Below are 13,822 nucleotides of genomic sequence, written 5' to 3'. Positions count from 1 at the left end.
TTTTATGACAATATGCCCCCTTTAATTTGTGTGTATTTAATGTATGGATGCTTCATGACAACTGGAAATACCCACACAGTTCCAAAGCCATGCAGGGTCACATAATAGATCCCTAATAATATTCCTTTCACATTTTGATTTTTCCATTTTTGGGGGTTAGGTTCATATTAAGTGTGATGGCAGAGCTGGATGATTGTGCAGGTGGGTATCAGGGTTTACCAACCTTGTATAGTTTGGGTGCTTATATTTTAAAGAACTGAGCCCAAGGCACCTGACTACTCTGCCTGCCCCTAGTTCTGGCACTATATTTCTCTGCATAGGACACCATAAGAAAAAAGTCTCCACTAAAGAAACTAGCTTTTTTTTTTTTTTTAGAAAGAACCCGTGGGTACGTTGTCCAAATAAAAAGTAAAACAAATCTAAATGGTGATGTTTTAGAGATCTAGCAGTTGATTAAAATGATGGTAAGGGTTTTGCCATTTATGTTGGACGTTTCATTGAAAGGTAGACAAAAGGTCTAAAGCTGCCACTCTGCCCCCCCCCCATTTTGCTGACTTTGGGCATATGCCCCTTTTGCCAGTTTAATTCAATTGTCAGAAGTGGATTGTACTCATCCAACCAAGTGTGCATTAGATTGAGGTCCAACATCTAAATCCATTTGTTTATCCTACTGCAATTGGAATATTCTGCTGTTTTCTTTGGAAAGGGAATGAAAAAGTCAAGGCATCTTTGGATTTGCTGTTCCTGCATGCTGAATGGTGTAAATAAGTGTTAGAACAAGAGCACATGGGAATCTAAATGATGAAACCGGCAGAAAAGTGTGGCACACTCAAGGGCATACGCTGTATCTCCTCTGAGAAGTTTTGTTAACTGAAGGCAGTAGGAAAACCACAGCTGTGGAGCTGATGGCTTGTTCCTTTATGGATAACCAGGAGATTACTGATGGTTTTCTGATAATAAGAAAAAAAAACTACCAATTTAATCAGAAATATAGTTTTTGTTTTCTCTAATGGAAAATCATCAATCACAATTTAAGATGCTCTGAACCATTATAAAATTTTCATTTGTCAACATGCAGGAAAATATTCTATATATAAAAATGTATTTTTTCTCCAGCTGTTACTGAACAGTAACTCCCAGCAGCCTCTAATAGACATTATTGGCTAGCTGTGGCTGTTGAAATTTGTAGTACAAAGGTTTAATTTCACCATCTTGTTTTAGTCACTATCCAAAGGTGCAGCTACTACCAAGAAGATACAGAAATATTTGGGTTGCAATGGAAGTCGATAATTTATGTCTGCATACAACAGTTATACTAGGGCGCCCACAAATATTTCTTGTACCCTGCTAAAGACAGCGCTAATTGGTTCCTGTGCCAACACAAATGTTAAGACACTCTTGGTAGTAAATACTTCCATAGAGGCATGGGCACCTTCTTTGGATCAACTGGAAGAGGCACATAATGTAAGGTTCATCACATTCTGAATCTGATTTTTGTGATGCCAACAGTGACACTGGGAAATGACTCTCTGCAAGACAGTGAATGATAGAAGAAGTTATAAATATGGTGAATTATTTACAATGAGTAATACAGTCTGAGACAAACGACACAAACACACAGTTACACGTGTTTTAAAGGAAACCTTGTATGCCCCTAGATAAAAAGATTGTTGATAATAAGTTATCCCTATGTTTTGGTGTATGCTGCCACCCTGACTATGAACACGTGGTACAGTAAGTAGAACAGAAACTCCTGTAGAGCAGGAATATAGTGGAGAACTAAAGCCCCTCTAAAGGTAAATTCCCCTTCCACTACGCTTCATTCGCCCCCTCCCTGCTTTCTCCCTGCATAGTCTATTATTTAAAAAAAGTCACACCAACCTATCCATACAGAGTAATGCTTCGGAGTTCATGGGCGCAATCCTAAGTATATTTGGATTCCTTCGCTAAGTGACCACTGACACTAAGCTTTTTTGCTCATGCACAGTTGGAGCTAGTCTGATATTTGCACCTAATGCACATGCGCTGGAAAGTTCCGTAAATTGTAGACGGGAAAAAGAGGATCTGAAGGTACAGAATATTGAGCCCATGAGCTCCACTGCACTACTCTTCATGGATAGGTTGGTATGACATTCAGGGACACTGTTTTAAATAATGCACTATGTGGGGAGGAAGCATTGAGGGGGGCCAATGGAGTGTAGTGGATTGGGACTCTTTAGGGGGGGGTTTAGTTCTCCTTTAAGTACTAGGCATCTAGACATGGTTGATTGGAATAATTCTTCCAGTGAAAGACCAAGGCTTGTAAAGGATCTAAATTCTTGACCTCAACCTAAGCCATTTGTATACAGTGTACCATGTTGTTGAGTAAGGGATGTCCAGTATTTACCTGTATGTGTACATATGGCGAGACAGTTGCAGTACACACCTAAAAGCATTTTGTAAAATTCACATACAGATATTAGTTTCCTACCATGACAAACTTAGAGATCCATAAAATAGTTTGCTCTGTTTTAAAAGTGAGAAAAACTATTTGCTCACAGTCCTCTTTACTAGGCATAGTCTATGCACAGAAAATGAGGAATGCAAAAATAAAATAATCTCTAATTAGTCTCAACTGCCACAAGATGTCAGCTGCAACTCCACGGATCTTCCACATAAAGATTAAGACACTATACATGTATAAATATTTGTATTTCACAAAATGCTTTTTTTGTGACCATAAGTGAACGCTAACTCTTAGGGTTATCCTTTAACTTGTATTCAAGGACAGGAAGTGATGCATAAAACAAGTAGGAAAATTACAACAGACTGAACACTTGCGTACAACGTAATAACATAAGCAGCAGAGTTTATGAGGAAAGCAAGCAAAATTCTAGCTGATGAAGCTGTCATATTCATAGAGATGAAGCACAAAATTGGTTTGGATTTATTCTGCTCCATAGTCTAACTCATCGTTGGCAATCAGTGCATCAGAATCCTGTTTGTGCTTCCGTTTACTTTTGGGCCTACTGTTCATCTGGCTGTTGCCTTCTGTTGCTGGGTCCTGCTGATAGTAGCTGTCTTTTGTTTCCGTGCCACCCCAGTCTTGGGCGTTTTCTTCTGAAGGATAGGCGAATCCATCATCCACAGAGAAGGTGTCATCAACATCGTAGCGCTGATATGTGCTTTGATGGAGAACCTCTTCTCTGGCGCTGATTTCTAAGGTGCTGTTCCACATGCCATAGCCAAAATAAATCAACAGGCCTGTAAGACACAAAAAATAATTCTAAGGTATAGACAACAAATTAGGTAAGTGGTTGACACATAAAATGTTTTTCATTATGACCACTAATGACTGCAATAATTACTTGATCTGTTTCATGGCTTTGCAAATAAGTATGATTAAATATTATTTAGTGATAAAATACATATAGGCAAACTTGATCTGTGAAAAGAAGCATGTACAGCATTGAAACACTTAAGGGGGAGTGTAATTAAAAATCACAAGTGTTATTTAAAATGGTGTCTTTGTGAATGTTTTAGCACTGCTCGCAATATAAAATCAGTTGCTGGCGTATATTACATTGGGCATTTTCACTAAGCAACGGTTTAGCGTGAACACCTGCTTTGGAGTTTCTTTAACTATTTTTTGATAAAAAAGACTTTGCAATTGCGAAATTTAATTACATACCCTGCCCTTTGGGGGTAATGCAATAAAATTTGCAAAGAGAACAAATTTGAGAGTATATATGTGCATGTCGCAATGTAATATTCTTCGTTAGGCTTTCATTGCATTGCAAATCTCAGTTATGCATTGTATACCTTTAACACCTGCTTGAAGGTGGTATAAACATTTGGAGAAAATGTAACAACTTTTTCATCAAGAAGTTTTATTACATACACTGCGCACTATAACATTTGCAATCACTATCCTACTGTCTCGTGAGGGGAAAAGTGTTCACAGCGGCAAAACTGTTCACAATTTATTCGAATTGTGAACAATGTTTGCATGAGCGACCAAAATTACATTCCCCCATTACACCAAGAAAGTGTCTGTTATGAGATAAATAGGAATATTGTCAGAATAATATTAATATTCTTGATTTATACATCAGTGTCTAAAGTCCCTTTTACATTCCCACACAAACTATGGCAAATTTGATCTGGATCCAATGCACCTGCTTGTCTGGTTTTGTAGTGTGAGAAGAAACTGAAAAAAGCACAAGGAGAATAAACAAACTCATGTGAATGGTTTGCTCTGGGTTGTAGGTCTATTTCTATACCTCTAAGCATGTGTCCAGTTTTAACATTTTAACATACCCACACAACTATGCTCACTTTATTTGTAGTGCCACTATAAGCTATTATTAGTGTCAAAAATTAATGAAACTGTTGGAAGTCATCCATTGGGGGGGGTATGTAAAAAAGATTTCTGTATAGAAAATTACCAACATGGCAGCACTCTTCTCAAGTTAAGTTGGATTGGGGAAAAAGGCCATCAAGTTCAACCACTCCAAATGAAACCCAGTACAAACACTGTGTGTATATATATATATATATATATATATATATATATATATATATATATATATATATATATATATATATATATATATACAGACCTCATATACATAACTATATATCCAAATATACTAACTGTTAGTCTTGTATATTATGCTTGTTCAACAAATCATCCAAGCAACTAGAATCCACCATCACAACATTACCCAGAAGAACATTCCACAACCTCACAAAAATTCCCAGATCCTTCTCAATTAAGGTAAAGTTGCTGTACCGTGTTAGCCAGTAAAAATGTTACAGGGCAACCCTTTTCTAATAAAAAAAATAACTAAAGTGGTATAAAGGTCATACTTTATTGGCTAACTAATATAATCATAGAAAGCTTTCAGAACATTTTAGTTCCTTTTTCAATTAAGGAAACCCCTAGCACACTACCATTTAGCATATACTCAAACTTACTTACTTGTACCAATGTGCATAACTTTCAACATTGAACCTCATTTTCCAATTTGCTGCCTAGTTTTCCAGTTTAGTCAAATTGCTCTGCAAAGTGGCAGCATCCTGAATAGGTTTGCACAATTTAGTCTCAGAAAAAATGGAGACTGCTTTCAATGAGCACCTCCAGGTCATTAATAAACAAGCTAAACGGCATAGTGCCAAGGACAGACCCCTGTGGTACTCCACTAACAACCCTGGTCCAATTCGTAAATTTACAAACAGAGAAGCAACTTCAAATTTTGGTGAATTAGCATAGTGGTATCAAATTTGTGCAAAGAATAAATGTTAGTGCAGGGCACACTGGTAACTCACGTGTAGATCAGACCAAAGGTTTGTAGATAAAAAAATGGATACTATATTTATACAATCATCTCTTGCCTGATGCGTTTCGTGTCACTAGGGACACTTAATAATAGGCATAGGTATCAAATTTGTGCCTGGCAAAGTGGCGTGAAGTGTGGCAAAGCCTTCGCAGGTGAAAACTCACCCTATAGTGATCTTGTACCACTGCTGTCAAACTAACATGCCTATAGTTTTAATGCAAAGAATGGGATCCTTTTTTGAATAGTGGCACCACATAAGTAATTCACAGTCTCTCTGCACCATGCCAGAAGTTAAAAAAAAAAATTAAGTCAAGAAGTTTGGCAATCATAGAGCTAGTTTAGTACCCTTGGATAAATACCATTGGTCCTGGAGCTTTGTTTACCTTTACATGTTCTAAGGGCATTTACATGCACAGACGTAATGGACAACTTGTGATTTTCCCTGCAGTTGTGTTGAGTCGAAAACCATTTTAATTAAAGCGCCACACACTTACAGTAAATATAGTTGCACTCGGTACTGTCATTCCTTTTTGCCTCCCATTCAGAACTGACCACTGCTGTGCATTTTGCCGCATAGCATTGTGCAAACCCTATCTTAGCTGGGATTAAGTATAAGGTACTGAAGGGAAATCATTTTTAAAAATTGTAATTATTTGCTTAAAATTTAGTCTATGGGAGATAGACTTCTTGTAATTTGGAATTTTCTGGATAACGGGTTTCCGGATAACATATCCTATGCCTATATTTACATATTAATAAAATAATTTTGGATTAATTTGACTACTTTCTTGAATACCTTTTTCCATCTATATTTTAGCTTGTCTGTTAGTTTTTTTGTTTTTTTTTGTATGCTTTATTGGCCTCATGATACCTGATAAAAGTTTCAGCCCTCCCAGCTAATTTCCATACCTGAAAAGCACATTTTTTCTTACCAATCTCAACACCAAACACCAAAAAAGTTGTGATTTGTGACAAAGTTACTTTCAAGGGGAATATACTGACATACATATATTTATTAAGCAGCATGTTAAAGATATTGCATTTTTAATGCTAGTTTTTACTGACCTGGTCTCCTCGTAGCAAAAAGTACACTCACTGGACTGCAAAAAGTAAGCCAGCAACATTAAACAGTGGCTAACATTTCAACCCATAATGAAACCTTCTTTAGAACTTTGACCTGGAGAATGTCTAGTTATAATCTATAAGCCCAGTAAGTGCTCCTTTCCTAAAATTATTTTTGTGTGTGCTTATGTACAACACAGATTTTTGGAGATGTGTATAAAAGTGAAAATATAGTGGAGGTATCATTAAGACAATGTGCCTTCTAACCAGCAATATAACTTCCTTTAACTGTACTTGATTATAATGTTCTTCTGTATTCCATTATTCATCTTTTGTTTCCTACCAATAATGACATGTTACATTTAGATGCTCTCTGACCCAGCAATGTCACCCCTTGTTATGGGAATCAGACCCTTGGGCTTTTATTAGGCAGCGTTGCCAAAGTCATTTTCTTCTGCATCAGGTTTCTAAATGTGCATGGAATGAAAGATCCTGTGCAACTTGTCCTGTCTCTGAACTGCTCAACTGTGCAAGGAAATGAACCTGAATAACTTAATAATCTTATTTGGCAACTCCTTCCCATTCTCCTTTATCATAAATATGTGCATTTTTGGTCTTACATCTGCTTGTACACAAGCCCCTAGACTATATTTTCCATTAAATTAGTACTTATGAGCAAGATTTCACACTATTTGTGATGCTAATTTATTTTCTTACCGACCGCTCCACCTATAAAAAATGCATGACAAGTGTTACAGGAATCTCTTGATATGGATAGAAGCCTCCGGACTTACAGAGCCAGATGGTGAATGTGTATAGTTCTACTCATAAAATTTTCATGACTCTCCAGCATATCCTGTCATGGGGAGTCCTGCCATACACAGGCTCAATTAATACTGTAACTTTCTGCTGTGACAGGCTGAGGGGCTCATCAAACAGTTCCATTTAACCTGTTGATATTACAAGCATATCAATACTATTAAGGAAAACATTTTAATTGCTTTCATACATTCGCCATCCTTTGATGTAGCATGATATATGCCTTGCTGATTATTTACAGCAGAAAGAAAACATCTCAGATTCAGAACCAAGAATTTATATTTAACCTGTTGTGCAAATATATGGAAACAAATCCATAGCTTAAGTCTGCTATAAATCATTAAACATTAAATACACCCATTAGGATTGCTGTGCCACCAATATGGATTTATGAAGCTTAGTTACCATAAAGTACAAGGCACTCTGTTATCATTAAAGAGGAAAAAAATTGACATTGCTTAAAATGGAAGATGGCGTTGCTATGACATATTGTACCCAGCAAACACTGTGCCTTTTTTAAATGAAGCCAGAAAAGTAAAGGTCCTACTTTATAGAATCATCTAGTGTTGCACTTTGTTGCACAGTGACCATGTCAGGATATAGTACATAGCTGTTGCATTTCGACAAGATTTCTGATAATACATTATACAATAATAATGTGTTAGCAGGATCTAACGGGTATATGCAGCATGTGGCCTAAAAGTGTTTGCTCGGGGGCCTTTTTGGCCTGAGCTAGCCAGGGCTGGGATCAGAGAAGAGGGTTGTATCTGCAGAGTGTGGATCCCCTGGTGAAAGCAAAGCTTGTGTTCTGTTATTTAAATTACAGACCATTTTTTTTATATCAATTATTTTCATAAACCTTATATGAATAGTGACCAAAGTGATTCGTTCCACCAAATTTGCAAGTACTCTCACTGTACCATTCTATAGAGTCCTAAGTGTAGAACTGTAACCTGGAAGCAAAAGCACTACTCTAAAAAAGTGGGTTAATAGAAGTGCAGTAGCAAGAGGAGAAGCTGTAATGGATTGGCATACTGATTAATGTATGTTGCATCTAAGCCACATCGCTGTTTTTTGGATTAAAGGAAAACTATACCCCCAAAACAATGTAGGTCTCTTTAAAAATATATTGCATAAATCAGCTCATATGTAAAACCCCTGCTTCATGTAAATTAACCATTTTCAAGTAATTGGGTAATCATAAATAGAAAACTGACATTTTAAAAAACAAGGGCTGCCCCCTAGGAATGTACAATTCACTGTGCACACAAACATACCAACAAACCATACTTGTTAGGTCACAGGTAGGTCACATGAGCCAATTAACAGACAGAGTTCTGTCTTTTGCTTCCACACTTCTTTCTGTTAGAGTTAAAGCTGTAGTATTTCTGGTCAGGTGATCTCTGAGGCAGCACAGAGACCATCACGAAATGGTGGTTCAAGGCAAGAGATGTAAAAGGGCAATATTTACTTAAATATATATTCCAGTTTGGTAAGATTCTTTAATATGCCACTTAATATGATGTAAACTATCTGTTGCTTAAGTGTTCATTTTGGGGTATAGTTTTCCTTTAAGGCACTGAGAAGTTTAAAAACTGCAAATGAAAATGGTAATTGAATACCATTTGCAAAGCTTATTATTCTTTATGCGAATAAGGGAACAATTGTTATAAGGAACCCCATATTTTCATTATATATGCTCCAACTAAAATCCAGTGAGAATGGTAAATGGAAAGTGTCCAAAAGTCCCCCCAGATAATAATGCCCCGGGACAGTACCAGTCAATTAAAGGAACAACAAGGAGGTTTCAATAAAACGGCAAGAAGAAGCTAGCTATCAGATCTCCATTACTAATTGTCCAATGCAAATTGCCAAAATCAGTTATAGTCTCATCTTGCATACAGCTCTGAGTCTGTAAAACCCAGGGCCCCACTAAGTCTTTCAGCATCACTACAGTAAACCTGGTCCACAAAAATGTGAGTCCTAGATAATCACAGACCTAAAAGAGGCACCTGAAATTTAAGAAGATAAGAGACTACAACACAATACAGAGGACACGGTAAACATAAACCGGTGTTGTTTAGAGATAACAGGTCAAGTGGAAATATTTTTTCTAAACAGGCATGGATTTTAACTCATTATTGTCAACAATGATGCCCTTCATTCGAAAACAGAAACAAAACACAGAAACATCTGTACTGAAAGAGAAACAAAAAGTAAACTATTAAAACCTGAATAAGACTTTACTATGATTAACTAATTCAACATTTACCCGGGGCAGTAATCCATGGGAACCAATAAATGGTGACTAGTAAATGCTACCAGCTGATTGGTTGCAATAAGTTACTGCACCTGGACAAAGTTACTAGGGGGTCATTTATGTAGCCATGCCCTTCTCTGTGCCCTGGCAGCACTAACACAAAGTGAATTTCAGAATTTCAGCACTAAGTATGCATTTTCACTCTGTATAGTGTTGAGTATATTTTTTTAAAAGGTGGCATCTATAGTGCATTTTTAGAGTCAATAACAAACTCAATTGTACTCACACGCAACCAAAATTGCGCATTTTTTAAAATGTTGTCCCTTTAAGGCTGAATTATATTTCTTATCTTAGTAAAGCATGCCAAAAGAATATAATAATGAATTAAAAAAGAAAAACTTACCAACAAAACACCAGATAGCAAAGCGAATCCATGTAATTGATGACAGTTTCAGCATGAGATACACATTTACCAGCATGGCAAAAGCAGGGACAAAAGGGACACATGGTGCCATATATGGCAGCTTTTTGGGGTTTTCTGGCTGTTGAAGGATTACAAACACCAAGGCAACGAGCAGCAGGACCATTGAGACAACCAGGACAATAGCCCACCATGTTTGTTCATAGATATAGTCAGCAGCAAATATAATAAATGAACAGAAGATTAATATGAGAAGGAAAAGCAGCATGACACATATGGTGACTGTACGGCCAGTTGCAACAGTTGGCCGATCCATTTTTCCAGGCAAACCAAGACGGATTCGTAAGGTATAATATCGCGGGCCTATAAATTTCTTTAGTTTAAAAAGGTACATATTTTCTGACCCATCTGCTTCAATTCCGGGTGTCATATCAACTGTGCCGTAATTGGGGTGGTTTATATTGTAGTGGGACTTATCTGATTTGCCAATAAGCATTTCATTGTCTCCGAGAGAAGGCAGATTCTTTGCACCACAGGTATTTGTGGCTGGGCTACTGAATTCCTCTCCATCACTCATAGGAGAACATGCATCCTTCTCACACTCTGCCAGGATTCCTTCCTTCTTTTTGGTGTTCTCTTCTGAGATAAATTTAACAAAGCCATCAATGTCACTCTCGGGCTGGTAACGCAGTAGTAGGACACAAACAGACACCAGTGTATATGCTAATAGAGTTCCTATTGACATCATTTCTATCAGATCACGAAGGCTCACTAACAAAGCCAGAACGCCTGCAAGGAATCCTGAGACAACACAGGCCACGACTGGAGTTTCTGTATAGGAACTGACATGGGCCAAAAACCTAAAAAAACGAAATAATTGTCACACGTTAATGGCAAAGGAGCTAGAAATGTGTATTGTAAAATTTAATGAAAGGTACATTAGCTATGACTTGCCAAAGTTAGACATCTTACGTAAAGCCTAAAAAATGCTGCATGCATGTCCTCCTTAAACAAAAATTACTCAGAACAAAGAGTAACTGGAGTTTTGCACAGGGTGAGGTTTCAACTTCACTACTTAAAGGGGTTGTCCACTTTTAAATTAACTGTTAGTATGATGTAGAGAGTGATATTCTGAGACAAGTTTCAATTAGTTTCATTTTTTTATTATTTGTAGTTTCTGATTTGTTAGCTTTTTAGTCAGCAGCTATCTGGTTTGTATTTTCTGCAATCTGGTTGGTCCAAATAATCCTAGCAACCATGCACTGAATAAGAGACTGGAATATGATAAGGAGAGGGCCTGAATAGAAAGAGGAGTAATGAAAAATAGCAATACACTTGTAGCCTTACAGAGCATTTGTTTTTAGATGTGGCCAGTGACCCCCATTTGAAAGCTGGAAAGAGTCAGAAGAAGAAGGCAAATAATTCAAAAACTATAAAAAAGAAACAAAATGAAGACCAATTGAAAGGTTGCTTAGCATTAGCCATTTTATGACATAATAAAAGTTAATTTAAAAATGAACCACCTGTTTAAGAATAAGACCAGCTCACGAATCCAATTAAATGGGCACGTTTCTGGAAATCTGGAGTTGCATGTAGCTAATTCATTCAGACATCTCTAATTACTTTATCCTATGCCTGGTCCTCTTGCTTTGTGAATTCTCTTTTATTCTCTTCCCAAGTTTCATTTTCATTTTTGCTCCTTTTTCTTTCCTTACCAATTCCCATGCAAATGCAGTATTTACTTGAACTGTGCCTTGAAATTGTATCTGGAATACTATCTACAGTATAGTGGAATTGTTTGTGGTTGCATTTTTAGAAAACCATTTTTCTAATTAATGCTTAAATTCCACAATTTTTTCTAATGATTGAGAACACTTGACAATCATATTTTAATCACGTTAGGCTTGTTATTGATGGTTTCATAGAGCAGGGACTCACCTGAACAAAAGCCCGTCACCAGCCATTGCATAAATGACCCTCGGCATAGGGAACAGTGAGCCAAATAGACTCACAGTGAGTCCTGCGACAGATCCAACAGCAACAACATATTTTGCAGCAAAAAATCCGTGAACTACAAACATTTCCATCAGCGGGGATTCTGTGTCGATCATGTTGTATGGCACTGTCAATGTTAATATAACACTCACCTGGAATAAATCAAAGTTGTACTGTTCATGCTAAATATCATGTTGCTTTAATAGCTAGATTGTAATGTCAAGCAGAAATCAGTGGTTGTAAAATAAATTACAGGAATAAGTGGTCAAGCGGCATTTCTTTAAGCTGTTATTTACAAGATTATACCTTGCACTCCACAGGGAGCAAAGCAGGTTGCAACATTCTAAAGAAACACTAGAGAGTACTTCCAGGACTTACAATATATAATAAAGGTTAATAAAGACGGCAGGTCGGGCATTCACAGATGCACTACAAAAGCCATCTCTTCCACGGTGGCTGCAACTTGTACCTGCCAAAATTGCATTTATAGCCAGGTGAAACTATTTACTAGGGATGCACCGAATCCACTATTTTAGAATTCGGCCAAATTCCGAAACCGAATACCAAAATAAGTCAGACCCATAATTTGCATATGTAAATTAGGGAAATGAAGGGGGAAAGAGAGTAAAAAATTATTGACTTTCTTGTTTGTGTGACGAAAAGTCACGTGATTTTTTTGTATTCGTGATTTTTTGTATTCGGATTCAGTTGGGCCCGGCACTTAGATTCAGTCTAATATGAATCGTGCTGGAAAAAGCAGAATAGTGGCCGAATCCCCAACCGAATCCTGAATTTGGTGCATCACTACTATTAACAATCCATGCCGAATGGCAAAATAGTTGTTCATAGCAGCCTTGGTTACAATGCAAGATGGCAGGGAGCATTTTGAGTCAAAAACATGTCTTTTGTACTTTGCACATTGCCCAACCCTTTAATTAAAATTAATTTAATAAATCTCAGATCATAAATGGGATTGCATCAATTGCATCTGTTATGATACATATCAACTGTAAAGCTGGAATAGTGTGCAATACTTACAGACACATAAGCAGTCAAACAGGTGATTAAAGAAGCAGTAATGGCATATGGGATAGAGGTGTTTGGACTCTTGGCTTCTTCCCCTGTGGTAGCGATGATATCAAAGCCAATAAAGGCATAGAAGCAGGTTGCTGCGCCTGTCATCACCTGTAAGACACAAAACTATTCTATGAACAGATACCGATAAGCTATTTAATAATAGTATTAAGTAGCCATACACAGAAATGCAATAATAAACCAGGAAACAGAAGTGTAGAGGTCAGATTATTACTGTTGTGTTTGATATTGATGTGGGATAAATCTGCCATTGACCATGAGGAGTGACCCGGGCTGTCCCAAAGAAATAATAGGAACATCAGAAACTGCACTGCCTGCCTGCCTGCTTGTGTCAGCAGCTGCCAAGGGCATTTTCTGAATGTCTTTTTGGACACACAAGGGCAGCCCATGGAAAATACTCCAATATGGAATACCTTCCTCATAGATAAGCAGAATGATACATAGCCTTAAAGCCCCTTTTGCACACCTTCATTCATGGGAGCCACCAATACAAAATGCTTGTGTTGTATAGACTGTGTAACAGTAGCATATTACAGAAATAAAAACATTGTTATCAAGAATAAATAACTGTTAATTTAATTTTATTGTCAAGTGATTGTTATATCCATCAAAATATTACAAAGCACCTACCCCAGACCATCCATAGGGGAGAAAATCTCCAGACCAGTTCTTTCCATTCACATAAAAAAGACCGGCTATCATGATAAAGATCCACACCAAGAAGTTAATAACATTGAGTACATTATTAAATCCAACTGAGTTTTTCACTCCAAGAGCTACAATTATAGTCACGATGATAGCAATAACCAAAGCTATAAAATCTGGATAGGAATCTTCTCCTTTGCCTAG

General features: G+C 37.2%; 1 protein-coding gene across 2 annotated transcripts in view; it reads right to left on the bottom strand.

The window, feature by feature from the left end:
• slc7a14.L (solute carrier family 7 member 14 L homeolog) overlaps window positions 1-13,822 on the bottom strand; it is a 39,964-nt gene continuing 26,142 nt past the window's right edge. For both annotated transcript variants that reach the window (XM_018263704.2, XM_041563341.1), the window contains 5 exons: window positions 13,604-13,818; window positions 12,917-13,063; window positions 11,822-12,030; window positions 9,866-10,743; window positions 1-3,243 (listed from right to left, as the gene is read on the bottom strand). In XM_018263704.2, the coding sequence (XP_018119193.1) occupies window positions 2,927-3,243; window positions 9,866-10,743; window positions 11,822-12,030; window positions 12,917-13,063; window positions 13,604-13,818 (1,766 nt within the window). In that variant the 3' untranslated portion in view covers window positions 1-2,926. The remainder of the gene's footprint in view (window positions 3,244-9,865; window positions 10,744-11,821; window positions 12,031-12,916; window positions 13,064-13,603; window positions 13,819-13,822) is intronic.

This window comes from Xenopus laevis, chromosome 5L (genome assembly GCF_017654675.1).
Source record: "Xenopus laevis strain J_2021 chromosome 5L, Xenopus_laevis_v10.1, whole genome shotgun sequence".
NCBI lineage: Eukaryota > Metazoa > Chordata > Amphibia > Anura > Pipidae > Xenopus > Xenopus laevis.
This window is presented reverse-complemented; position numbering and strand designations above follow the sequence as displayed.